This window comes from Drosophila miranda, chromosome 3, assembly GCF_003369915.1.
Source record: "Drosophila miranda strain MSH22 chromosome 3, D.miranda_PacBio2.1, whole genome shotgun sequence".
NCBI classification, from domain to species: Eukaryota; Metazoa; Arthropoda; class Insecta; order Diptera; family Drosophilidae; genus Drosophila; species Drosophila miranda.
The window spans coordinates 18,268,007-18,295,187 of NC_046676.1; the positions used below are offsets into that span (position 1 = coordinate 18,268,007).

At 47.1% G+C, this 27,181-nt stretch overlaps 4 protein-coding genes and 1 long non-coding RNA gene across 17 annotated transcripts in view; 3 read left to right on the forward strand and 2 right to left on the reverse strand.

The window, feature by feature from the left end:
• Positions 1-1,396: 1,396 nt before the first annotated feature.
• Positions 1,397-4,162, forward strand: LOC117188348 (mitotic spindle assembly checkpoint protein MAD1). The gene is made up of 3 exons (XM_033392068.1): positions 1,397-1,606; positions 1,663-3,532; positions 3,596-4,162. Exons 1-3 carry the CDS (start codon positions 1,480-1,482, stop codon positions 3,801-3,803), a joined length of 2,205 nt encoding a protein of 734 aa, XP_033247959.1. The 5' UTR covers positions 1,397-1,479; the 3' UTR covers positions 3,804-4,162.
• On the reverse strand, positions 4,156-6,359 carry LOC108158836 (conserved oligomeric Golgi complex subunit 6). Its single transcript, XM_017291556.2, has 4 exons — positions 6,202-6,359; positions 5,511-6,142; positions 5,236-5,456; positions 4,156-5,174 (listed from the first exon to the last, which is right to left on the reverse strand). The coding sequence occupies exons 1-4, from the start codon at positions 6,289-6,291 to the stop codon at positions 4,231-4,233; spliced, it is 1,887 nt and encodes a 628-aa protein (XP_017147045.1). The 5' UTR covers positions 6,292-6,359; the 3' UTR covers positions 4,156-4,230.
• Positions 6,360-6,391: 32 nt separating this feature from the next.
• LOC108158837 (SAP30-binding protein) lies at positions 6,392-7,856 on the forward strand. The gene is made up of 3 exons (XM_017291557.2): positions 6,392-6,601; positions 6,669-7,390; positions 7,449-7,856. Exons 1-3 carry the CDS (start codon positions 6,509-6,511, stop codon positions 7,582-7,584), a joined length of 951 nt encoding a protein of 316 aa, XP_017147046.1. The 5' UTR covers positions 6,392-6,508; the 3' UTR covers positions 7,585-7,856.
• Positions 7,857-8,319: 463 nt separating this feature from the next.
• Positions 8,320-27,181, forward strand: part of LOC108158832 (serine/threonine-protein kinase N) — a 33,329-nt gene continuing 14,467 nt past the window's right edge. For 8 of the 13 annotated variants that reach the window (XR_004472554.1, XM_033392061.1, XM_033392063.1 and 5 more), the window contains exons 1-3: positions 24,002-24,436; positions 24,577-24,898; positions 26,690-27,180. Coding sequence is in view for 12 of the 13 variants with exons in the window: in XM_033392061.1 (XP_033247952.1) it covers positions 24,116-24,436; positions 24,577-24,898; positions 26,690-27,180 (1,134 nt within the window). In the remaining variant the exon portion in view is untranslated. Of the gene's footprint in view, positions 8,476-9,567; positions 9,789-17,722; positions 18,013-21,022; positions 21,216-24,001; positions 24,437-24,576; positions 24,899-26,689; position 27,181 lie in introns of those variants that run through there. The other 5 variants (XM_033392064.1, XM_033392062.1, XM_033392067.1 and 2 more) reach the window with 5 other exon arrangements.
• On the reverse strand, positions 8,343-9,426 carry LOC117188349. Its single transcript, XR_004472555.1, has 2 exons — positions 8,627-9,426; positions 8,343-8,521 (listed from the first exon to the last, which is right to left on the reverse strand). It is a non-coding gene; the product is annotated as an uncharacterized LOC117188349 (long non-coding RNA).

Below are 27,181 nucleotides of genomic sequence, written 5' to 3' on the forward strand. Positions count from 1 at the left end.
GAAGCACTGCCATCTCAATTGGATTTGTGCGGCAGATTTTCAAACATTCATAAAAACCATGTTTTAGCCAAAATACAATAAAAGCAACGGCTAACAACTAGCCAATCTTGAAGAAAATTTATTCATCAATGGCCTAAAATTATGTGGGCATGGCTAAATGTTTTATCTAGCTAATAATATTCGACGGAATATCAAAAACAAGGAATATGTATAACAGAACTTTAATTCGTCAGTATATTTACGGTATTTTTTGAAAATGAGACCGTATATTTTGGTATTTATTTGAATCGGGTAGAATAACCGGTTCACAACAATTCCATGCACACATACCCTGGGGGAAATGAATGTTATAGAATTGTGAATACGTTTGTCTTCCAAGGCTCAGTAGGTATCAGGATCGAGATAAATATATACAATATACTAATAATGTACTTGAATATGTCTAAAGAATATCAATTTGAAAAAAGGTCTTTATAAATCACGTTTCATCTTCATATAAAATTAACAAAATAGGGTGCACGAAGGCCTATACACGTATCATGTCCTCAAATACTAGCAACATTGCGACTCTTTTTTTGTTGAACTATTTTGTTTAAACCTTGTTTTAGTCAAAATACAGTAAAAGCAAGGACTAAAAACTAACCAATTGTGTAGAAAATTGATTCATCAATGGGCTAAAATTATGTGGGCATGACTAAATGTTCTATATAGCTAGTAATATTCGACGGAATATCAAAGACGAGGAATATGTATGATGAAACTTGAATTCGTTAGTATATTTACGGTATTTTTTGAAAATGAGACCGTATATTTTGGTATTTATTTGAATCGGGTAGAATAACCGGTTCACAACAATTCCATGCACACATACCCTGGGGGAAATGGATGATATAGAATTGTGAATATGTTTGTCATCCAAGGCTCAGTAGGTATCAGGATCGAGATAAATATATACAAGATACTAATAATACACATGAATATGTCTAAAACATATCAATTTGAGAAAAGGTCTTCATAAATTACGTTTGATCTTCATATAAAATTAACAAAATAGGGTGCACGAAGGCCTATACACGTATCATGTCCTCAAATACTAGCAACATTGCGACTCTTTTTTTGTTGAACTATTTTGTTTAAACCTTGTTTTAGTCAAAATACAGTAAAAACAAGGACTAAAAACTAACCAATTGTGTAGAAAATTGATTCATCAATGGGCTAAAATTATGTGGGCATGGCTAAATGTTCTATATAGCTAGTAATATTCGACGGAATATCAAAAACGAGGAATATGTATGATGAAACTTGAATTCGTTAGTATATTTACGGTATATTTTTTAAATGAGGCGGTATGTTTCGGTATATTTCTGACGGTCGACAGTTTTATCGATAAGATTTGCGATAACTGGTCGGAAGCAACTGTAAATAATAAAATTATTTAATTTGTTTAAAAAAAGTAAAATTGTGAAAATTTAAGTCGCCATGGACGACATACGCAGCAGCCTGGACAATATGGTGGACCGTTTCAACGACAGCATCACCCACTCGGCGCCCAAGAAGCTACTGTTCAACCGTCTTTCGATTTCGCTGAGCGAGGATTCCGCGTCATGTAAGTGCCGGCACAGCAAAAAAATGAGAAGGTACTAAAAATATAATCTTTCCTAGTGCCAAAAAAGCGACGCATGGAGCAGGAGTCGCCGAACTGCAGCCTCAACAGCACCACCGACTCCACCAACAATTCGGCGTCCGACTTGAATGGGACCTTGCAGATGAACAAATTGCGCGCGGAGCTCATCGAGACAAAGGCGCGTCTCAGCCAGGTGCAGGACCAGCTGAAGCAGAACGAAACGAAGCGTCGCATGGAGCGGTCGCAGGCCGAAAGCAAGATATCCGCCCTGAAAACTCAGTGCGACTTCACCAGCCAGAAGCTGCTGGATCTGACGAAGGATATGGAAAATATGCGCGGGCTAGACAACAGCTACAAAGAGGAGGCGCGGCGTGCCAAGGCAGAGTTGGCCGGGTTGAAGCTGAAGTACGATGAGACCGTCAATAAGCTGAAGACCGAGAAGTCGCAGCAGGAGCACGACGCCCGTGATGTTCAGCTCTGCATCAACAACGAGCTGGGCGACTACCGGCGCCAGGCCCAGCGCGTCGAACTGGAGCTGCAGTCGACTCTCAAGGAGCTGAAGTGCATCCGGCAGCGCCACGACGAGTACAAGGCTCGTATGTCTGGCTACGAGGAATTGAGAGCTAACTTCGAGAAGCAGCAGCAGAGCCTGAAGGTGGCTGATGAGCGCATCAAGGAGCTGGAGTTCGAGATCCAGTCGTACACGGACTGGAAGCAGGTGACCAATTTCTCGCAGGAGCGTCTGGCCAGCATTCCCGAAATGGAGTCCGAGCTGCAACGTCTGCGCCTCCATAACAAGCAGCTGAACAAGATCATTGGCGACAAACTGCTGCTCGAGGAGCAGGTTTACGAGTACAAGGCGCGGCTGGAGAAGGAGGAGGGGGCTCGCGCCGAGGCGGCCGCGCTGCAGGTGAAGCTTTCGTACACGGAGCGGGAGCTCAAGGAGTGGGTCAAGGTCGCCCAGGATCACTGTCTGGCCAACACTCTGGTCAATCCTGTGGCCCTGCGCTCCCGCATCGAGCAGCTGCTTCAAGGGGACATTGTCCATGTATCCGAGAAATACGCCTCCGAATCGGAGTCAAGACAGATGCGCAATCTTGTGCGGGACTTGGAACAAAAGATCCGGGTCTACCTCAAGAACATCGAGGATCTGAACATGAGCTTAAAGCGGCACAAGAACTTCAAGGACCGTCTACAGCGCAAGCTGCGCACGGTGTCCAGGGAGCGCGACTTTTACAAGCAGATGGTGGACAATTTTGACAAGGATCTGACCATGAGCAATGCAAGCGTGGCTGATATGACGCAGGACATGCAGGTGCGCTATCGCGTGGATGTCCTGGAGCGCACGTTGGCTGGCTACAAGGATCTGTGTACCACACTGGACCGTGAGATCCAGGCCATGCGCGAACAGGAGCATCTCAGTGATCCGTCTAGCGAGGACTATGAAAACGTGAAGAAGGAACTGGACACACTGCGCCTCGAAAACGACCGCCTGCGCAGGCGCAAGGAAGAGCAGGAGCTAGAGATAATGCAACGTTGTCTGCGCCAGGACATCAGCCCGCCCATCAGCAAGGTGGTGCATCTCGTTGACAATCCCGCCGCCGAGGCCTACAAGTCGTCCAAGAACAGGTTCGAGAAGCTGCAGGCCGAGATCGAGCGTCTGAAGCGGCACAACAAGAAGCTCGAGGATGCCAACGAGCAGCACCTGAATGAGACCACCACCAGCACGGGGAGCATGACCATGAACTTCAAGGAGCTGAACAAGCTGCGCGCCGAGCTCGAGTCGGCCAACGCCAAGCTGGTCAAGACGAAGGAACACTTTATGGCGGCCAGAAAGGAGTTCCGCGACGTTGTCTATATGCTCCTCGGCTACCGCATCGATCGCGTCGGCTACAAGAGCAACTATCGGTGAGTCTATAACCCCTAGATCCACTCTCTGTATAGTGACTCATGAAAGATTTCTTTCTGCAGCGTTACGAGCATGTATGCGGAGAGTCCCGACGACTATTTCTCCATCGCCCTAAGCGAAAGCAACGATCTGGCCCTGCTCGAAACCCCGTACTCGGAGACACTACAGCCAGACCTCGACCAGCAGCTGGCAGCCAATAACTCATTCCCCCCATTCTTCTCTTCCCTCACACTAGATCTGTTCCAGCGAGCCACCGTCACGATGACCTAACGGGGGAACTCTAGATACTTGGCCTTTATTTAACTCTTAGGTTAAATTAGTTTTAGTTATGCCTTTGATTTTAGTCCACTTGGGATGGTCCTTGGACCACTTGTCGATAATAAATTCTATATGGTAGTGTGGAGGGGTGTGGAAATGTATTTGCCAAATTAAATGAATTATTTAAATTTGTCTGTGGAAGAAATGAGCAGAGTTTCAGCCTAGCCTGCGCGGTAGGCATCTGTAGTCATTTGCTAATATGTATCATTTCCTTCAATTGTGTGCTAATACTTAATTGATTCCATCAGATATGCGACTAAATAAGATACAATATTAGCTATAAGATTAATTAAACACCGCTCGATACTATACAACTCTGATGTACTTATATTTGTGTGCCAGAATAGGGGGACTTTTACAAATAGGAATATATAGGACACTAGGCGGTGAGGATGTGGGCCACTTGATCGGGCGTCTTGTGGAGCAGTTGATCCGGCTGCTCGAAGCCATTGGCCGGATCGTGGACACGCTCGTAGATCTGCTTGTAGATGGCCACGATGACATTGAAGGCCCGCTTCTGGACAGTGGCCCGATGGCTGCTGGACATGATGAGCTGCACCTGGGGCAGCAGCAGCACATCGGGCAGCTCCAGGAAGGCGTCCAACTTCGACGTGAAGATCTTGAGCAGATTGGTCTCGATCTTTGACTGATTGCTCTGCAGAATGGTGTAGATGGGCCCCAGATTGAGGTTGGCCACCAGCGAGGAGGCCTGCTCCGAGGTGAGCGTGTCCAGTTGGGCGTCCGACTGTCCCTGCAGCCGCTCCACGCGCTCATCCATGTACTCGTAGACGGCCAGCGTGCTCTGCATGTGGTACAGGCAGTTGAGAAGATACACGCCCATGTCCACGGTGGGCAGGTGGGCGGCACTCTCCTGCACGGACTGCAGCAGGGGATCGATCACACAGCTAACGATCTTGGTGATGTCCGCCTGGCGACCATCCACCATCGTAGCCACCGACAGGATCTCCTTCAGCATATTAAGCAAACGGGACACGCTCGGCGGTGGCACCAAGTCCCGCTGCGGCGGCTCCAGAGCCATACTGAAGCCAGATGGACGCTGCAGCACACTGCGCACCTGAGTGGCTAGAGAATGCAGATAGATTTGCTCGCTGCTCTTCTGCAGATCCACCAGGCACTCCTCTAGGCTGCCGCCCTGCACCACCTGCTTCATGATCTGTTGGTAGAAGCGCAGCAGATTGGAGAGCGTGAACAGTACGATGGTGTCCTTCTCCGAGTTGAGGATAGTCTCCACGCGCACCTTCAACGGATGTTGAACTCCATCGGCTATGTAGCCCAGGGCTGCCTGCAGCTGGTCCGAAATGTCTGAGGAAAAGCCATACATCAGAATGGGAATGGTTATCGTTTCTTGTGTCCTCGTGCTCACCCTGCTTGTCGCACTTCTTGAAGAGAAGCGTGAGGTTCTCCTTTTCGTAGGGAATGCTCTGGTGCAGCCAGGCGAACATGTCCCCAATGTATCGCTTGGGATCGTGGGCGTGCATCTCAATGGGCTTGGGATTGCCGCCGTGTCCGCCCTCCGTCAAGGCCTCGATGAACAGCCGGACCAGGACAGCGCGCCTGGCAATGGCGTACTCATCAATTACATATCTAAAAGAGATTACTTTTATATCGAATCTGAAGGAGCTCCATTACAAAACCCACTTGAAGAGCACAGGACGATCCTGAAGCCGGCGCATGGCCTCGACAATGAGGGGGCCGATTTCGTTGCTCTCCAGGTTCCGGCAGTGGTTCTGCGTCCAGCGGTAGAGCCGCTCGAGCGCCCCTTCCTGATGCAGGGTCATCTCCTCCATGATGTCCAGGGCCGCGGTCTGGTAGCCGCACTGCATCAGCAACCGGCAGTCGGAATGTATAGATTGTACCCGATCCAGAACTCTGAAAAAGTCGGCCACAATCGGAGCATCCTTGGCGCTGCCGTAGAGCAGCTGGTGCTCCGGCACCGTCAGCTGGAATCGGGCCAAGAAAGCCTGGGCAATTTGTTGATGCACCTCCAGGCGATCCCGCTCCTGCTGCATTGTATTGGTCTGTTCGATCAGGTCCTTGGTCAGAGCCTTGGATGTCTCCAGGTCGGACTTCATGGTCTGCACTGACGTGGCCATGGTGTCCAAGTCTGTGCAGACTGCATCCAGCGACAGCTTGACCTCCCGGAAGGCCTTCAGGAAGTTTTCATTGATGCCTACGGAGCGATACTCGATCTGGCTGCGGAGATTCCGCCGATTCTGCAGGGTGTTCTCGTTGAAGAAGCTGGAGAGACCGTTGAGAGCATCGAGAGTGCCCTGGAATTGAAGGCAAGTCGCACATTCAAGCGCTGTCTTGGACTGGCGGTTAGACCCACCTTATCGGACTCCAGACGGGCCTCCAGTATCTTATTGATCCGCCTCTGTATGCGGTCCTGATCCTCCTTTTTATCCTGTGTGGCGCTCATTTTTATTATTATATTCCATACAAATTTGTTGACGAGTTCGATTTCTTCTGTTATCGCTGCTTTGCCATCTCTATGGAGTGAGACCAGGGTAGCACTAAGAAATACAAATATCGGGTTTGTTCAGCCCTGGCTTGAGACGGAAAATAAAGAAATTTACGCGCTTTTACCCAAAATTGTTAAGAAATCCGGCAGAACCAAGTACTCCAATCCAGCAATCATGGCCGCTCTGGCCAGTTTGACCGCACAGTACACGGACTCCGAGAACGAAGGCGATGCCAGTCCGGATTCCCAAAATTCGACAGCGTCCCAGGTGAGTAACAATCATATGATTGACCTTCCAAGATTGAAACCAAGATTGAAACACTTTCCACTGCCAGGTGATCATACCAAAGCGTCCATCGCCCACGCCTGTCAAGGAGAAGCCCCGGCCCAAGAAGTCCAAGAAGAAGACGAAGCGGGCCAAGAAAGTGCGGCGTCTGGTGAGCTACCAGGACGACACACTCATCTCCGACGAGGAGGAAGATCGCGCCCACGAGCCCAGCGAGGAGGAGTCCAGCAGCGACAGCGATAACTCTGGTGGGGACAGCGATGGGGCCAAGGCCACGAGCAGCGCCAAGGTTGAGGGAGAAGCCGAGGGAGCACCCATGAAGGTGGACGACGACTCCAATGTCTACCAGCCCGATGAACGCACGGCGGAGAGCTATGAGAAGGACCCAAAGTACGCCAAATACAAGTTCCAGCTTCCGCCAGAGCCCAAGGGGAAGCCGTCACCAGAGCTGGTGTCCAAAATAACCAAAATGTACACGAAAATGCGGCAGACCAACATGGACATGAATCGGGTCATTCAGGACCGCAAGGAGTTCCGCAATCCCAGCATTTACGACAAGCTGATAAGCTTCTGCGACATCAATGAGTTCGGCACCAACTATCCGCCGGAGATCTACGATCCGCTGCGGTGGGGCGAGGAGTCTTACTACGAGGCCCTATCGGCCGTGCAGAAAACGGAGATGGTGAAGCGCCAGAAGGATCGCAAGGAGGTGGACAAGGTAGAGCAGGCCACGGCGCTTGCGCGCAAGGTGGAGGAGGAGGCCAAGAAGCGGTAGGTTATGAAGTATGGGAGAAGTTCTTTTTTATTTAAACCACATCTTGATTTGCAGCAAATCCAAGTGGGATCAACCGGCCTCTTCATCCAGCGTTAAGCAAACGCTGCCTGCTCTCACAACCACAGTGACTGGCACCAAGGGCACGGTCATATCTGCTTTCGGCTCTCTACCCAAGAAGCCAGCGGCTTAGATTTTAGCTCCTATTATTAGTATGTTCTATTATATGCGGGCAGTACCGTCTGTAAAAAAAAATAAATTTAAGATTGCAGGCTTTAAAAGTATTAGAAAGATAGCTTCTCGTAGGTCGTAGGTCACATTCTGATATAAAGGGCATAGAGGGCGTCGGTAGAAACGCTGCTTAAGACCAATACAATAAGAAATAGATTTACGAATACAACTATTTAAAATCTATTATTTGTACGACAATCTAAACCAGAAAAAGAAATGCTTTTGCAAAATGGAGACTAACAGTGAACGATGATTAGGGTAAACGAATATCTGCTTTATATTATCAAAAGACAATTATATTATATTAAGAAAAATCCTTTTTTATATTATTGTAACTAAGAAAATAATGATCTAAAATATTTCGGTTTTAGTACTCATTTGAAAATAAGGTATATTTCGGTATATTTCTGAGTGCAGACGCTCATAATCCAACGAAAAAATGAGTCATAATTTTAAAAGGGCTATAGAAAAAGGTATGGACAACAGGCAAAAAAAGCCAAAGCAAATTGCAAGGTTCGTACGAACCTCACTCGCGTATGAGCTCAATATACCTTGGAGAAAAAATATAATTTTTGTCTTGAGCAAATGGGGTGGATTTTACCATGCATGCGTTTCATTTTCTGGGCCGTTTCGCCTCTTGTCCATACCCTCTTTTTCCTTCCATTATGTAGCAAGCGTGTAGCAAAGGTGTTGTTGTGTAGAAATGTGTTGTTGTGTAGATATGTGATATATCGGTTGTCGCACGAAATTTTCGCTTAAAAATAATAAAAATAAATAAAAATCGGTGTTTTAGTTAAATGCACATGGTACAGGACCTGCTATCCGACGCATGCGCTATGTTTTGAAACGCGGTGTACGTTCCCCACTCCTCATATTCTGCATTCCTTGCCTCCTTTCCACTTTCCATACACAACACAGACGCAAGAAAAGAAAAGAGGAGAATTTTTGTGAGCGAGATAACACGAAATATGTATAAAAGATAAAAGATGATGAAGATACCGTACATGTAGATAGTTGTGAGTGCGTGCGTGTGTTTGTGAGTGTTTTCGGTGCGCTGAAACTTTTGTTGAAACAATCTTGGCCGTGCTGCTGTTTCAAGGTGCATCCGTGTGCTGTGCGGGGAGAGAGGCGAGGCTGTTTTATCCCCCTTTTTTAGATGTGCGATCCACTTTTTTTTTGCGCCAGTTGCGGCTGTCTGATGCGTAGCAAGGTGTATTGATATGGGGTGGGGTATTCTCGATCAATGAAGCAATATTCGGCTGTCGATCGGAATGCCTCACCTTATTGTTCTGAGCATTATTCGTGCCGTCAATGCCGCGCCTGTCCCCTCCCCTGAGATCTGTTATTTATAAACCGATTGCAGCGGCAGCCACCAGCCACTTACTGTTTTAATCGGGAGCGGAACCAGAGCCCAGTTTTCAATTGAAGCTAATTAATCCAGCTGCAGATTCCCTAAGCACATTCTTTGGAAATATGCATAATTTGTAGCCGCAAATAAGCTGCAACGTGGATGGGCAGCAGCAGCAGAGGTAGAGGCAGCGACAGAGACAGAGACAGCTTCAGCGGCAGAAGCAGAATCAGCTCTTTGTTCCCGCAAAAGCAACAATTGTAAATGACGCTTGTTCGCTCTTCTTCTGCCTCTTCCACTCTCCCTATCCCTCTCACGGGCTCATCCGCTGGCACGAACACAATCGCGCGTACCCACTCACACCTATGGAACCGGCCACTTGTTGGCGGTGTGTGCGTGAGTTGCTATCCCCCTTCCCTAGCAAACAACCGAAATCTATTCATTGCTGGCGGTGTATCGGTAGGCAGGGGGGAATTGAATAAAAGGGAGAGCTGGGGCGCGCGCATCAGGTGTTAATGTTTAAGTGTTAAACAGTCCCAATACATACAACGGTATCATACATATACATATGTACTTATATGTTTTATTTGTTCAAAGAAAGGTAAACAAAAGAGCAAACACGAAAACGAACGGAATACGCGGACATTGAGTGTTTCTGTGCGGCGCCACTTAATAGCCAAAAATATACATACATATATAAACTGACAACTAAGGAAATAGCAACAACAACTAAACAACTATAACAACAACGAAAGCAACAAGGGCATCGAGTGATTCAACGTGTAACTACATAAACCATGTCGGATTCGTATTATCAGGTGAGTGTTACTAGTTTTTATCAGGCTCTAGTTGCTAGTCCCTCTAGCCATCCCTGTCCCTCTCCCTCATCACGCTCCAGTGGCGTCAGCTGTGAATAAAAAACTCGACTCCATTCTGAGCTATCTTTTTGAGTGGCGGGTGGCCACTCTCTCCGCCACTCTCTGTCCCCCGTTGAGCACTATGGGCACCTGTTGCGTTATGTGAGGCATTTCCGCTTGAGCTGTCCCCCGCAACCACTTGTGGCACATCCTTAGCAATCCCATAAAAGCACTAGTAGAAATTAAAATAGCACACACCGCTAATGACATCACTTTCGTTAGTCGGTCACTTTTCTCGCGTGCACAAATCGCGTTTCATTCCACATTTAAATCTTTTGCCAGAGAGTGAGTGAAAAGTCCAAATGCCAATTGGCTTGAGTGCGTGACCCGCTCTGCAAACACATAGAAAGAGCAAGAGCACAGGGGCATTGCTGGGGGGTCGAAGTCGTAGATACCCTAGCAAAGGATTCCTATGCTTGAAAAGGATCCCAATCATATTGGAAAGTCTTACGTTTTCTCAGTTCCAAGCTTCTGTGCAAAATTGTAATACGTACCCTCTGCATGTGGCTGGAGAGTAATCTATTATTAGGGGGGTTGCAATTAGTTTGGTCCAGAACGGCGGACCCAGTAATCAGTTGATGGCCCTCCTAATTGCAGGGTATTTACAGCAAAATAACTGTGCGGTTTATAAATAGAATCGCTTTGCTTCTTGCCAATGTTTTATACGCACTGGTGGAGGCGGGGGCAGGAACGCCTTATCGCTGCATTTGCTTATCGCTGTTTCTGTTGCTCTTGCCGTCTGCTTCTGTGGATGCCGCTTTATCGGGAAGAACAGCAGCCGCCCGCCCCATCACGTAGTGGAAAGAATGGCCATTCACACAGACGGAGTCAGTACGGACCATTCACCCATTAAGTTCATTCGTGAGCCATTCAATAAAATACAAATGTTCAATGGTGAAGGAGGAGGAGGAGGAGGAGGTCGGTGGGTGGCTGGTTATGGGGTTATGTCATTGGCCGTGGGAGGGAGGGAGCTTTGAAGGTGGAAACCATTAAGCTTGTTGTGCGTGCCACTGGCCCCGTTTTGGGCTACCATTTGGGTGGCTTTGGGGTTTGGGTGTTTCCCTCACTTCGGAATACAATCAAAATGGAAATTGAATCAAAACCAGATTCAAGACCCCCCTCCCTCCCCATTCGATTGTCATTCCAATGAAACAGGAGAAACAGGAGGACGCTCTCCGCTCTCCGCTCTCCGACGCGTCCCCTCCCCATCTCCTGCCTGCTGCATGCTTCTGCCATTTGTGGAGCTGCTGTTGCTGCTGCTGCACCTGAACCGTGGCTTCAGTTTGGAGCCGAGTCTCAGTCTGGCCTGCAGGTTCTCGGTTCTTTCATGCTCGAACCGGTTTCGGATCGGTTTCGGCTTTGAGCCATCTTTAAGTTCTTGTTGTTGTTGCTATTTTGTAGCGGCTTGGCAGAACAGGGTCAGGCCTGTTTGAATGGAAAATCGCTCCAAGGTAGATCTAGGAAGAGCTTGGTAATGATTTTTTTCTTCCACGGGAAACAATTCAATGGCAACTGGCCGAGGCTCCCCTTTGGATAAGTGCTTTATATTCTGTGGCAGGAACTTTTTGAAATCCAGTCCCACTTTTGCTCATTGCATTCTTTGTGTTTTGGAGTTGAATTTTGTACCTCTGGCTCTCTGGAAATGTTAATTTGTTTAACAAATTTGCAATAAGCAAAAGGCCTGGACAAACACTTCATCGTGAGCCTGGTGCTGTTGACTGCTTGAAGAATGTTAGACAAACATTGAGCGGCTGCCCTGCCCCATCAAGTGTCACGTGTCTCTTCCTTTGCTTTCTGTTATGTTCCTTTCCGTTCCCTACCTCCACCTCCACCTCTGCCTCTGCCTCTGCCCTTTTGTGTGCCCACATCTTGGCCACTGACAGGCTGTCAGAACCAACAAAGGGCCCACACAGAGACACGAGAGGCACCAACGGAACCAGAACCAGTGCCAGAGTCCATGCCACCAAGGCATGGAGCTGCCTCTGTTGTTTGCCATTTACTCAGACACGGCATCAAGAAAGTGGCTCTATCTCTCAAAGGGAGATAATTTAGTTGCGATGCACCCCCCTCCCGCCCGCCGAGTATATCAATTAAAGATTCATTTTTCATTGGTACCCGTATTCCACATACAAATAGATTTAGATACGTATTCCAGTGGTTCCCCTACCCCCCAAAAAGTATCTTTCGCTGTTCGTTTCAAAATAGAAATGCTCTCAAAGAGATACGAGTTTCAGATATACAGAAATTCTTTTAATTAAATTGCAAATATTCGCCATTTCCTTTCCACTCTCTCTCCCCCTCTCTCTCTCTCTCTCTCTCTCTCTCTCTGCTTGCCTTTTCCCTCCTTCCCCAGTTATTTCTCTTTGTTTCTGCGATTTGTTGTTTTGCAAAAGTTTTCCTGCAACTCGGAGATGCATTTCATTAAATTCAATTTGTATCTATTAAGTGTGTGCTTCCTCCCTGCTCCTCCTCCTCCTCCGCATCCTCCTCCTCTCCTTTCCTCTCATGTGGAATGAGATTTCTTCTCCTCCCCCGATGGAAAAGGCTGATAAGCTATCACCGGACCGGGAACGGGAATCGTGATTCGTTTATGTAGATTTTACGCTGCGCAAAAAAACGTTGTACTTGAATGACACCTCGTTGGGGCTTTACAGCAGAGAAGCTGGGCAAAAACTAGGGGTTTCTTCTTTGCCATTCGACGATACCCAACTCCAGGTGGAGGCAGAACCATAGCCTCCATCCCACGACTACAATCTAACTACTCCAATGGCCATCAATCGATCAACGACGTGCCGCGGCTGGCAGTGGCAAGAGTCAGCGCATTAATTTGCACAATTGAACCCAACAATTGCAGCAATTAAATGTGCCCCAGAGACGAGCGAGCGTCCGTGTGCCATGAATGTTAGGCGTAGGGGCAGTGCACACGGCATAGGGTAGGACGTAAATAAAGTGTTATATAACCGAGCAACAACAACAACAACAGCAGCAACAGAAAGTTAATTAAATGATTGTCAATGCCCAACGACCCTTTCGTGTAATATTTTCCCTTTGTGTGTCTCAAAGAGAGAGACAAAAGGAGAGCGAGGGAGAGCAATCCATGGACCTGTCATTGGAAATTCATTGCAAATATTGCCCCCCCCCCTTTGGATTTCACTGGAAATGAAAGCGCACGAATATTTTGCAACATTTAATTGCTCAATTTTTGTGTATGTAAAAAAGCACTGGCACTGAAGTAAATCATGTCCGAGGGTCGAATTGATAAGCCACAGAAACAGAAACAGAAACAGCAACAGAAAAAGCAGAAAAAACAAACTAAATAATCTGTTTACCGATATGGCACTTGCTTGAGAGGATGGGGGATGGGGGATGGGGGCAAACAGCTGCTGTTGCTGTCGCTGTTGCTGTTTCTGTTTCTGTCTCCCGCTGGCAAACAGTCGAAAAAACTGCGCAAAAGAGTGCCAGGCACAGTGGGTGGTGGTTGGGTGTTTGGTGTGTGCTTTCATTCACGGATTTCAATCAAAACATCTACTGAATGGATCGTTGTAGAGGTTCCTATATACATGTATGCACATAAAATATATAACATATTCTCCAAAAGAGTGCGAGTCTTTTAAAGGTTCTTAAGTTCTGTTGATCCTTGTGACCCAGTCCCAGAACTTTACTTATCTACGGCTTTAGGTGCCACAGAAATGGGGCACACCACACACACACAGAGGCCTGATGCTTCCCGAATCTTTGAGAATCCATTTGGAACGGGTTTTCCTGCTGGGGGGAAAACTGGAAAACCAGAATTTGGCACATGCAGGTGTCCCCAATTACCGGCAGCGGATTCCTGAAATTGGGACAAAGTTAGTTAGCCAAGAAGTTCGGTTTGGCTTGCAAATTATACGTGTGCCAAGAACCTGGGAGACGCTCTGAGGCTTGCCACAAGGAAAAACCACAACAAGAACTAGTTGTGGAAAGTAGAACTTGTCTAGTTTGACACACACACACACACACACACACACACACACACACACACACACACACACACACATTGAGGAAGTGGCAGAAGCAGCAGCATAGTCCAAAGAATGTGGTGCACTTCTGTTAGAGTTGAACTTGCAACAGTTGCCACAGTTTGGGTGCATGTGCAGCAGCAGCAGCAGCAGCAGCAGTCAAACAGCTGGCCCTGGTTGTTTGTTTGCTTGTTAGCTTGTTTGTTGTTGTCTTTCTCTGGACACCACCACTCGGATCGTTGCCATCCAATTTTCTTTTCTTTGATGAATTTTCATCCATTTTTCTGTGCCGTTATACTACCCGATGCTGCCACTGCTGTTGCGGTGCCATCGATTTGTGTATAATTTTCGTAATTTTCACTTTCACTCGTCCGAAAACGTACAAATGGCAAACCCACAAAACGGCCACTAGAAAGAAATAAAATCCTTGTGAGAGCTCGAAGCTTGCGATACCCTCTATCGAGGGTTACAATAGGAACTGGTTTGCATAGAAATAGATAATAAATATATGTATGTACCTTTGAAGGGAGGGATCGTTCTCATTTGGTTGGCACCAATAAACCCAATGGCAGGGTATAAAATAGGCGTCGGGTGCGAGGGAGGGGGACTGCGGCGCGGGGCATTGCCATAAAGCATTTTTCAATCAAATTAACAGCATGTTAATAACATAACAGAGACATACCACTCGAATACCGATAGACAGAGAGGGAGAGAGTGAGAGAGAGAGCGGGAAAAGTGTGATGGTGAGATAGTGCGATGGGAGGGAGCCAGTTAAGTGTGATTGTGATGGTGATTGAGCGAAACAGGGAGGCCGGGAAGGCCGGGAAGGCAGGGGCCAGTGAGAATATAAGCGTGCCACAGCAATTGTTTGGCCAAACACCTGCAATTGCACTCACACGCTCGTCGTCTCTCCTTCAGCTGCTGCTTCTCTCTTTCCCTCTCTCTCTCTTTCGCGCTAGGCTCGCTTCCTCAAACACTGCGAGTGTGGTTGACCGCTGTTGCTAGCGCTGCTGCGTCGCTGCCTCTGGCGCTGCTCTCAAAATGCCGTTGTACGCTGATTGAATGCAGCAACAACAACAACTACAACAACACTGGGGAGAGAGCCGCCATATTAGAGATGGGACAAAGCTGGGAAGTCGCCTTTCGGGCAGATCGAGTGGGTGGCAAAGAAAGAGGGAAGCGAAATTGTATCCTACAAGTGATATAACTCCATTTCTGGCGATAGATTCTAGGCCCATCCGATAGTTGCTCTATCATCTCCAATGCCCAGATCATAGTCGCTGTGTATGTGTGCGTGTGTGTGTGTGTGGTGGTGGAGTCCCATGTTAATCACGTTACGTGTACTCGCGCCTCGGCTAATGCCTTTGCCGATTCTGTGGGAATTGCTCTGATTTTTTATATCTATCGTGTGGCTGCTGCTGTTGTTGTTGCATCTTTAAGCTCTTAATGCAATTAGGTGTTGTTGCTGCAGCAGAAGAGTTTTTTGCAGCAGCAGCAGCAGCAGCGAATCGCCTCCAGGCGATACTCCAAATGCTACTTCGACACATCAGAGTTTTCCCACCGTGATCCCGTCTCCGATTGAAGCCTAACTGTAATGGACATTGGGTGGGGCTTTTCTTGCATTATTAACCGTTGGACGAGGCACAGCTCAGGCGCAAGACTCTTCCAAATTAATTAATCGCGGGTTCGTTGCGTTCGGGGATATTTTTGGGATAAAAGGTTTTCGAATAGGGTTTAGCCGTTATTTGGGCCCCTTCGCGTGGCCCTTCAGATGCAAATGAGAGTGGAGTCGACACCCTTCGAAAGATGTCTTGAAACCAGCCAGACGGAACTCTCAGTCCGGAGCGCGAGAGGGGGAGACCTTCCCTCCTGACTCTTTGACGTTGGCCGACACTGTGGGGCCCTTCCCTACCTGTCTAGCAGCTCCCTCCGGCCATAAACGATTCTTCTTGGCAGCCATTGTTGGGCTGCTCCTCTGCCCTGTCATTGTTGCAAGACTCTCGTTGCTACAGACGACAACACGATGACTTCCCACAGCCGCATCGATGCGACAACAAAACAGAGCCAGAGACCCAGGCAGCGGCAAATGCAGAGGCAAATGCAGAGGCAGAGTTTTCCCTTTCGTTACGTGACAGCGCCCAACACACAACAATCACACGGCCCGGGGCACAATCCTACAGATGCGAGTACTCCGTACAGAGACAATCTGCATATCCCCTCCCCTAGATCTCTCTCAACTGGCTTTCGATTTTGGTTATCTCTCGGATTTTGCATTGTTCTTAGGTCTCCCGTTTGCCACAAAAATAATAACGATATAATTGACAGCGCACTCATTTTCCGGCTGAATGCGGCAGCTTTCCCGAAATGAAATATCAAAATGCCATTTTCCTTTTCATTTTGGGAAACCATAAAAACTCTCTTGAAAATGATGCAACCTTTTGAGTGCCCCAAAAGAGAAGGAACCCAACCAAATCTGTCTCGATTCCGTCATACCCATCTTTCCTTGAAGAGTACACATATAATCTTTGAGTTTCGATCGTTTAAAGCTCTGGCACTTTTGATTTTCCGCCACTGCGGTGTGTGGCAGAGTCCGGGATTGCAATTATGATGAAACCGCCTGAATCGATGTGGCACTGAGCTCAGTGCGTGGCACTTTCTGGGGTTTGTCAACCTCTCCTCTTGGCCAGAGGCGTGGGCTGCTGCAGCGCCTCCGGGCACGATGCATGACGCACATTCGAACAGTCGTTCAATACGAAATTCGTGTACGGCTTTTCCGAGGGAATGAGGAGCCAGAGGGGATTGGCTTATCGGACGCTGCACTTGGCATTGGCAACATGTCGATTTTCCTTCTTCTGCTTGGCTTTTCGTCCATTGCATCCGGCATCCGGTTTGGGAGCAGTGCAATTTCCGTCTCTGGAATGGTCTCTCCCGGCAACTGACTCTGCTGTTTGCGGCGGGCACTCGGTGGCAGGTACGTGCCCCAAGCCCTTAGCTGCAACAACCTTTTGAGGGCAGGCGCCGCCGGGTGAGTCAGGGCCGCTTCATGGGGTCCGAGGGGTGGCTCTCAAAAGAGGTTCAATATCTAATTAGTGGCACATTTGCGTGGCTTCTTTGCGAGTGAAATGCAGGGCCATGGGGTTGCTTCCCAGAGGTTGCGATGTCAGGTGTGGGGCAGATTATAGCGGAGGGAGAGCGGGGAGAGTGCGCCATGCTGTGCCTTCCCCCCTCTCTCTCTCTACATTTTCCATGGGTATGCTAATGGCGGCTTATCTCCCAGATTCCGGGGAATGAATGGAGTGCAATAAACAAAATTCGGGACCGAGGCCAGGTAAAAATGTGTGACAGTTTCATAAAGGCCAAAAAATGCAGGAAAATGTTATTATTTTATGCCCTCTCCCGCTTCCTCCTCCTCCGGGGGCATTAGCAGCGTTGCCACACTCCATGAAATGTTAATCAAAGATAGCTGTACAATTCCCAGAACTGGCACAATAGATGCTCCCATGATCAAGGGGGGGGGGAGAAGAATGCCCAAAGAAAAATCGAGTAGAAGAAGCAGCGCTTTGGGCAATTAAAAACTTGCCTTGCAGCCAGCTCGAACTCTCTTTCTCTCTTGCTGTGCTCTCTCCCTCTCTCTCGCCACTCCATTGCACTGAGCTACCTGAAGCCCCAGCTACGCTCAAATAAAGCCTCGCGCTTACGCTCTCCCTCTCTCTCTCTCTCTCTCACTCTCTCTCTCTTGAGCTGCGGGCTTTGGGTTTGTGTGTTTTGCTTTGGTCCGCTGTTCGTTGAAGCTCGTCGAAGAAGCCGGTTGTCGTATCCGCTAAACGCGCCTCGCACTCGCGTTTCCTTCGTTTCGGCGTTCGCGTTCGCGCCTGCTGCATTTGTTATTGTTTTTGTGTGAAAGTCGCGCGACGCCGCGGCGTGCAGCAAGAAAATTGCATAAATTTTGAAGCCCCCCCACCTATGTGTCTCTTTGTGCGCGAATTTACGTGTGTTGTGCCTCGATGACGCATGGGTCCATGTCAATGTCCTTATTCATAAAAGGCACACGCCCACGCGATCCGCTCCGATCCTCACTTCACCCCGTAACCGCTTCGGGGAACGGGATTAGCCGATTTCTGCACTGTGTAAGTGGCTAAAATGATTCAACGACGCGTCGTCGATTTGGACCATTTATTTTACGGCTTCTGCTGTCGGCTTGAGCGGATTTCTAGTTAATAATTAAGACAAAAGGCGAAAGATAAAAGATACACAGATGTACAGATATACAGATATACAGATATGGATACAACAGCCACAACGGCTCTTGGGTGAAATTCCATTTCTCTTTTATTTTTTCGTTCGCTTCTGCTTCCTCTGTTACCCCCATCTTCTCCTCCTCCTCCTCCTCGTCGAAACGTTTATAAAAAGTGAAAATCCAAGTGACAATCAATTAAAATTCGAGACCAGGCCACAAGCAACGTAGCTTCGCGTCGCGCTGCGCGTTTTGTAGTCCAAAAATCGATTTTCAATTTCAGCCGCAAGTTTTGTTCTAATTTTGTGGCTCTTCTGTCCGCTCTTTCCTCACCCCACCACCACTCTCTCTCTCTCCCTCTCTCTCTATCTCCCTCTCTCCCCTCACCTGTTTGGTTGTTGTATTTTTGTTACTCCACGCTTACGGTACTTGTGATGGTGGGGGCTTAACCCCAATCCACTTGTTGCATGTGCTGAATAAGCAAAAGACAGAAAAAAGAATCAAGAATGAGTGGAAAAAGTGGAAGAAGCGCGTCGATGGAAAATGAACATTTTTCGAGGCTTTTAGTATAGTGATCCATCCAGAAAGTAGAAACCTTCCCCATAAATGATATGAAATCCAATTAAAGACCCACAAGAATTCTCCAAGACCCTTACTAATCTGAAGCAATTCCCCTTCTTTATTTGTATGAAAAATCCCAGCTATTTCGGAGGTATCACTGTAGTACCTCTGCACTGTCGCACTGTATGGGTATGGGTCGTCGTCTGGGTGTCGTCGTCGCCGTCGCCGTCGCCGTCGTCGCTGTGGATGTCATGGATGCCTTTCTATGGCTTTGGCTTAATGCCATGCGACTGGGTCAAAACCCATGCCCATAGTCATATAACCCCATTCTGTTAGCCATTTCCCCCCGCACCCCGCCCCATTGGCACCCCATATCGGGTCGAAGTCGAATTACAGAAGCGTTGACAGCTTCAGTTGTCAACTAACTAAACAAATTCATCAGCCATACACTCATAATACCATAATCAGCATTCTCTGGGCTTCAAATTGATTATAAACACCTGGAAAAGCTAATTTTCAACTTAATTCCACTGCCATTTCAACACTCAACACTCAACGCTTTGTAATGCAAAATAAAGTCAATTCCATTCCGATTTGTGCGCAATTCGTAGTTCCTCCTCCTGTTGTTGGCCTCAACAGATCACAACAGATCACAACAGATCAAAACAGATCTCAAATCTCACACCAAAATCAAACCGAACCGAAAGCCGCTTAGGCGTTTTGTCCAAAAACAATATATACACACAATGTGTCTGTAAATAGCAACAACAGATTGTTATTGTTGCCACTTGTGGATGTTGAATGTTGCTGGAGCAGTGCAGTCTTCTGCTCATAAATGGTCGGTAGCGGTACGTTTTCGAGTATTTTGGTTCGTTTTGGGTATATCACTTGCAGAGGAATTCTCTTCCGACAGTGCTTAAAAGCAGACCATCGGTTTTCATTTATTGTTCTTACAATATTCCATTGAAATTCGAACATTCTCGTCTATTTTTCCAGGAGGATTGTAATACGAATCCATGTTTAGAATGTGGTTCCATCCACCTTGTTAATTCTTTGTGGTAGGGTATTCCCCAATTAACATTTGCTTCGTTTTGTATAAAAAAAGTGCGAAATTGAAATCGTTCAGTTGGACGGAAAAAATAAACAAATTCCCGCGTCTCTACACTTGTGCTGTGCTGCGTGGAGGTGCGTGGGCCGATCATCAGGCCCCAAGGGTATCTTATGGGTTGATATATACACACACACACATACATCTGGTATCTGTGTATCTGTGTATCTGTAGAGCAGCTATATAGCAGTTGGACGACCTTGTTTTCGGTTTGATTCGTTGTGCGTGCGGCAAACGCTTGGCCTGCCGAATACCCCTAATGTCACGATCTTCTGTTAGGAGGGGGGGGAGGGGCAAATGGCCGATTAGAAATCGTAAGTTTCTTTCACAGTAGAAGTGCCAGTGCCTCGCCCTTCCACGGGATTCAACTTCAAAGCGCGGGGCGCCACCAGACAATTATCAATTTTGGGATTGCCTCAAGTCCGAATCAAAGCGAACGGTCCATCATCATTAGCATTAGTTAAACGAATCTTTCCCGAACACACACACACCCGATACGATATGTTGTACTAATAAATGATCTTTCTCTCTCTCTCTCTCGTTGCAGGTAAATGAATGGAAAATTCTTGAATTATGCGAAGCTCGTTGTAGAATCTTTTCCAAAATAAAACACCAGACAAAAAAGTTCCAGTTGGAGTCAGAGCGATGCACAAGTGAACGATGATGTATCCCATAGATACACGCCAGCACATGTAGTATCTCTATCTGTATCTGTATCTGTATGCATTGCATGCCAATTGAATGCATGAGGAGGGGCAGGGCAGGCAGGCGGCAAAATGCTGAAAATTTTCGCTTCTGTTCGTTTTTGTCCGTAATTTTTGTGCGCAAATCGAAAAGCTTTCTAATCGCTTGGCTGCCCGCGCGGAGTCTTGAGGAAAGCGTTTTTTTCCGCCCATTTTCCATTTGCCCATTTCGCATTGCAGTTTGCGTCTTGGCAGCGCCTTGACATTTCTCTGGCTCTCGCAGCGTGTCGTGTCGCTTTTTATATTCAATATATTGTATATCCTCCGATATTGTATACAGAAACAGCAGATATGTACATATGTGAAAACCCATGTATCTAGATAGATATATCTTTCGTGTATAGTCGTTGATGTGTGGTGCCGCCTCCGTCTTGTGCTTTTCATTATGGCCGAAGATATTTGCCCATGTTTTGTCACAGCCAAAGACATTATTTGCGTTGTGCGATTTTCTTTTGGAAAATGAGTATACGAATTTTCGCATATTTCTACAGTGAGCTCACGAAAAGAAAGAAAGAAAGAACTGTCGCATTGCTTCATCGATCAATGTCTCTGCCAAAGTTTAAGTATTAGTTTTATCCGCCCCTAAACAAAATCAAAGTGTACCGCGCATCGATCATGGCTCTCACCATGAATATGGTGTTCCTCAAGGATCTACGCTCGCGCCTCAAAGGATATCTGTATCACGTATGTATTTTGGGGGTGGGGACAAGTCGGAAGGAAATGGTTTACTTTCTGGAGTCCACGTAAACATTTAAAGACCTGCAACTAACTATCCTTTGAACTGATGTTTGATGTTAGATCAATGGGGGTTTGAAAGATATATGCATTTGCATTCCATATACGTAGGTATACAGGGTATATGCACAGCCCAAGGCCCTAACATTCCAGTACTCTGTCAAGCCCCTGTTAAGCTTCAAAAAAGAGAGGATCAATAAATGCAAATGAGCTTTTACGTGGCGACTGCAGCTGCGTGCTCATAATGTTCTCTGCTCTCTCGCATCTTGCATCTCCCTCTGCCCATTCCCAGCGCAGCAGCGTCGCCTGCGTCATAGCAAATTAACAGCAATTGGCTCATTCCATTTTGGCTGTGCTTAGAAACTTTCTCAGAGTCCCTTTGTCTTGATGCAGCCGCACATCCATCCCATCCATCCCATCCATGCCTCAATGTATGGCCATTATGCTGGCAGTCGTCAGTGACTTTCAGCAGTAGCCTTATGCAATCCTATTGAGGCGTACTATCATTATTTCGAAAACACTATTACTACATGCCGCTCAAATTTCCCAGACAACAAACGTCCTTGTCTTTTTCCACAGTGAAAATGGAATGGAAAGCAAAATAAAAGGATTACAGCATTTGCCACACTTTCAATTGTTTCTTTTTTGCCAATTCCCTATTGATTTCTATTCGCTTATCTGTAGTAATAATGAAAGTAAAATTAATTAAAAGTGTCACTAACGGCAAACAAGATTGCTAGTGATGTGCCACAGCACCCACTCGCGCCCTCCCCCAATAAACAGGTTCAATCTTGTCTGAGTTGCACTTGAAGAGCCCACGTGTTGCGTTTAGACATGTGCATGGATTCAGGATTCAGGTGTTGATAATATGTGTCGTGTATGCTGGCGGTTCGAGAGGGTTCTCCCATCTCTAGTTGCGTTTGGAGCTTGAAGCTTGGAGCGAACCTGTTGCTTGTTGCCTGCCATTCGTCATGATTCGGCTCGTTTCGGGTTGTGCCGGACACCGCCCACACACCCCCCACCCACAGAGCCAGAAGCAACGACATGATACGTGGTTCGATGTTCTAACGTTCGGCTATAGGCGGTCGGTTGGTCGGTTGGTCGGTTGGTCGGTGGGTCGCGTAGCTAAGAGCGAGTTCGAGTTCCAATCAAGAGGTTCGATTTACGGGACAGTTGGTGTTACGAGTGGGGTTCGCGCGGCGGCGGTGACTCAGAAAATTCAAATTCCCTTAAAAAAGTTAAACATTTCATAACATTTGCATAATTATCTGTGAAGTGACGGAAAACGAAGTACAAGCTCCTCCAAAAGTTGTCCCAAAATGCCCCAAAAGAATTTAAATTTAAATAATATACAATCTAAATACCATCGCGGTGTGCAATGTATAAACAAACAAGTTCCTATGGAATTCATAGTTTCTTGAGTAACGTTACGAGACTTTTGACTATTATCAGCCCCGCGTATGCCTCAGAATGCCGTTTTGATAAGAGAACGTTTTGTTGTTATATTCTCCATTTCGCTTTTTGCCCTGTCAGGGTCGTATTAGTTCCAGAAGGGCAACTTAAATCACAATATTACTATAAATATTACTAAATTTAGTTGGGAAACATTTGCTGCAATATTTTCCAAGGTCTAAGCTGTTAACAGATCGAGATTAGAGAATATTTCCTTCAGTGAGTCATGGTATCAAAGCTGTTCCAATAGATATGCCACTAGTTCACTGCTTTCTGTTTCTTTTTTAAATCTCCCTTAAAAGGGAACTAATCGAAGTTGTTTTTTCTATTCCTGTTTATTTCGTACATGTCTCGATATTGGCCCTGTTCTGTATCGCACTTGCCTTTTTGTTTGGGGAATAGAATACAATAGAGTACGTGGAAATACGCGAGTCTAAACATTGGGAAACGAAAGCAGACTGAGTAATAATGTTGTATGCCTCATTGTGTAAACAAGAGCTTAACGGGGGATATTAAATGGGAGTTAAAACCGTTGGAAAAGGCACCGCATAGTCGCCCAAGCCCCGCCTTCTTTTATGTGTGATAAACGGAAGAAGGTCAAGATATGAACTTGAATGTGAAACGGAAACAGCTGGAATTCCACCTTATCAGTAGCACAAATGGATAATGTCTTTAATGATCTTTAAAAAGAGTTAAATCGTTGCCTCTTTAAATGCCTCTTTTTTTCATAGAAAGCAATCAACCAACCAGCAATTATTCGTCTAGAATTACAAATCGATCAGCAGCATTCTCTACGCGATCTCTTTCATTCGATGGAACTTTCCATTCAACAATTGAAACTCAGTTGTCATTGGATACCGATTCCGATTCAGAGCAGGAATCCGAGATCGTTAGATCGAGAAAGTGTAACGGCGAGGAGGGAACTCTTTCTGGGTGAAATTACACTCAATTCGAATCGATTTCGACTAGAACTCCAATTTGCATAGCAATTATCTTGTGGCCTTCTGTTGTTCTACGGATTGTTGTTGTTGTCGTTTGCTTATCAAACGCTGACGACAATCTCGAGGCGATTTGTGTTTAATGAGAAAGCCAGGTGGCAAAGAGTAAAGAAAGGGTGGGGAAATGCTCGAGTGAGGAGAAACAAAACATTTTCTAGATAAACGGTAGATGGTAGATGGCAGACGGAGTTTGAGTCGTGTGAATAAATGTTTTCATCTTCCCCTCCGCCTCTCTCTTTTTTGTATCTCCACATCGCGGATCCCTAATTACCATGAACTTGTCAGCTGCCTGTTAAACCGTGAGCCATAAAATGACCAAAGTGTGGTGGTAATCAGTAGAAACCCCTCACCCCACCGCACGACCCGAGTGTGCGTCTTAGCGGGAAAACGAGTTGAATTATGTCCAGACTTATAAGCCGAATACGCAGCATGATCCATCCATCCCAGCGCCAGCGGGACAGGGATAACGACTCCGCCGATTCGGTTTCGGTGTCGGTGTCCAGTGCCCCCCAGTCCGTTCGGAGGTTCCATTCCCTGCCCCGCCACCTTCGCCGTCGCAGATGCAGTGGCAACTCCACGGCGAGACGGTCCAACAGCGGCCTCTGGGACCGCATGATGAGCAATGTTTTCGGCACAAACGACGGCGATCAGGGCTACGACGATGATGGAACCCAGTACATTGATTCGGTAAATGGTTCCCGTTACGAGATATCCGGAGATGTGAGTAGGCCCCAAGTGTGTGTGTGTGTGTGTGTGTGTGGGTGGGTGACAAATCGGGATATTATCTATCTAGGATCTGTGGCCATGAATAACACAACATTCTAATCTGTAATATATCGTGCCTTCCTTCCTTTCCGCAGGGCGAATACATCAAGCATCCCGTTCTGTACGAACTCAGTCATAAATATGGATTCACAGAGAACCTGTCGGAGAGCTGTATGTCCATACGGCTCGAGGAGATCAAGGAGGCCATTCGCCGCGAGATCCGCAAGGAGCTGAAGATCAAAGAGGGCGCCGAGAAGCTGCGCGAGGTGGCCAAGGACCGGCGCTCTCTCAGCGATGTGGCGGTGCTCGTGAAGAAGAGCAAGAGCAAATTGGCGGAGCTCAAGTCCGAGCTGCAGGAGCTCGAGAGTCAAATACTGCTAACGTCGGCCAACACGGCCGTCAACAGCAATGGACAAGGTAAGTTGTGCAACAGATGGACTACCCTCCTCCTCTCCGCTTTATTTCTATTTCGAAAATCCATTAAAAACAAACTCTCCCACCCCCCAACCCCCCCACAAAGCCCAACAACTTTCCCAAAAGCCAATGGTCTTTCGTTCATAAACTGCTGCAATTACACGAGAGAGCGACAGGCGGCAGTAAAACACACGCATTTCCATGCAACAAGTTTTTTTTTCGTTGAGTAATACAAGTACAGTGTATTCCCAATAAAACGAACGAAGGAAGGGCGTGCTCCAGGTGGGGTTACGGCAGGTAGTAAACCAAAACAAACTGCAAATTCCAGTGGAAGTTTAGGGAAGTTCAGGTACTAAGCACTGAAACTGGCATACTCGATACTCGATACTCGAGTCAAGCAACGAGATGAGCGTTGTCACGCACACGACATGTATGTAGTGTACATATGTTGTTTTCGCCTTCTCGGTCCCAGGTCTCCAGTGTGTGCATTCTCCGGCATTCTCTTTTGCAGCATTAGAGCGTACCCATCCAAAAAACCTCAAGTACCCTACCATTTGTAGAGTAAAGACAAATAAAGACAAGTGTGGAAAGTGTCATAGCTCTTTTGGGGATGAGTTCATGCCGTCTTTTACGAGCCTTTGTCACGCACTCGCCACTTAAGCCACTCACCTGTTGGCCACTCTCTCTCTCTATCTCTCCCTCTCTCTCTCTTTCTCGTTGTCCTCCAGAAGTGTTCCATTCAGATCTGATGCTCGTTTGTTAGATACCCCTTCCATATTTCGCTAACAAGCGACACCGAAATGGTTCTTTTTCTCTCTATTGTAGGTTTGAGCCAACTATTGACACAACTGTCATGAAATGGTGCTGCCTCTGAGTCGCTTTATTCGTGCTTTTGTCGGTTTTGCTTAGAATTTCGAATGGAGACAGCTCGACATTCTATTTATCTGCTGTTTAGCTTCCGTGTTTGGCCCACAGATAGAGACAGAGACACAGACACCCGCAGAAGCGAAAGAAGCTAAGAATGGAGCTGCAGCGGCATTGTGTGGCGCCGGAGTCGGGTGCTACATATGAAATGATTGACGGGTTTGGCAGCTTCTGCCACACAGAGCTGCATAACTGCAAACGATTTAGAGCTGATTATGTGTGGCATAAGGCATAAATATCCATACATATGTACATTGAACGACATGCAGAGCAGAAGCCATGGCGCAAAAGTGACAGGAGAGAAAGGGAGGGGGCAGACAAGTCGGAAATTAAAGAAATCAACAAAGAAATCAGCAGTCATAAAATATTGAATGAAAAGTTATTCGAAATGCCAACCAAAAAGGAAAAAATCCATTGAGGAAATACAACATTTGCAACAAAACAGAGGCTGTACCTCTGAGGACAGGAAACTCTCCGCTGTGATACGTTAGTAGCCGATGAAAAATGTTTGTGTATTGCGAGTGGCCGGAAAAAAGGCCGCTATCGAGACTCGAGCGTTTATGTAGAGCGTCATGCACACGACATTTACGTTGTTTTGGTATTATTTTTGGGCATTGACTTGTAGATACATTTCATATCAATAGCCAATGCCTAGATTTTCCTTTTGCCAGAGATCTTATCGTGTTATCGGGTTGTAAAACCCTCAGAAAAAAAGCCTTGTCTAGTGGTTAAGATTGATAATTGATAGCCATATCTGAGGGGTGTGCAGGTTCCATTGAAAGTGGAATATAAATGGGAGTGGAAGAGCCCCTTCTGAGGCTCCTTTCTCGTTTCTCAGGAAACTAATCCTCTTGTATTTGTCTTTTACAGAATCGATTAATGCCAACATCGATCCCAATGGCGGGATAATTATGGGCGGTGCCCTGGGGGGCGGTGGTGGCACCGGCGCACCCTCCACCGCCAACGACAAAGTCCTGACGTCGCTGGAGAAGCAGCTGCAGATCGAGATAAAGGTGAAGACGGGGGCGGAGAACATGATCCAGTCACTGGGCGCCGGCTGCGACAAGAAGCTGCTGGCGGAGGCCCACCAAATGCTGGCCGACTCGAAGGCCAAAATCGAGTTTCTGCGGCTGCGGATCATCAAGGTCAAACATAATCGTGAGCAGGCCGATCGGCTGAAGGCCACGCGCCAGCTGATGGACGATGGCCAGCCCCAGAGCCTGGAGACGACGCTGGAGGAGCGCATCGAGGAGCTGCGTCATCGTCTGCGCATCGAGGCGGCCGTCGTGGATGGAGCCAAGAATGTCATACGAACTCTCCAGACGGCGAATCGAGCCCCAGACAAGAAGGCGCTGCAGGAGG

Excerpts from the sequence above, each read along its gene's own strand:
- LOC117188348 (XM_033392068.1), top strand. The coding sequence starts at position 1,480 with ATGGACGACATACGCAGCAGCCTGGACAATATGGTGGACCGTTTCAAC. Across the intron at positions 1,607-1,662 it reads GAGCGAGGATTCCGCGTCAT|TGCCAAAAAAGCGACGCATG; the intron begins GTAAGTGCCGGC and ends AATCTTTCCTAG. Across the intron at positions 3,533-3,595 it reads GGCTACAAGAGCAACTATCG|CGTTACGAGCATGTATGCGG; the intron begins GTGAGTCTATAA and ends TTCTTTCTGCAG.
- LOC108158836 (XM_017291556.2), bottom strand. The coding sequence starts at position 6,291 with ATGAGCGCCACACAGGATAAAAAGGAGGATCAGGACCGCATACAGAGG. Across the intron at positions 5,457-5,510 it reads GATCGTCCTGTGCTCTTCAA|ATATGTAATTGATGAGTACG; the intron begins GTGGGTTTTGTA and ends AATCTCTTTTAG. Across the intron at positions 5,175-5,235 it reads CAAGAAGTGCGACAAGCAGG|ACATTTCGGACCAGCTGCAG; the intron begins GTGAGCACGAGG and ends GCTTTTCCTCAG.
- LOC108158837 (XM_017291557.2), top strand. The coding sequence starts at position 6,509 with ATGGCCGCTCTGGCCAGTTTGACCGCACAGTACACGGACTCCGAGAAC. Across the intron at positions 6,602-6,668 it reads AAAATTCGACAGCGTCCCAG|GTGATCATACCAAAGCGTCC; the intron begins GTGAGTAACAAT and ends TTCCACTGCCAG. Across the intron at positions 7,391-7,448 it reads GAGGAGGAGGCCAAGAAGCG|CAAATCCAAGTGGGATCAAC; the intron begins GTAGGTTATGAA and ends CTTGATTTGCAG.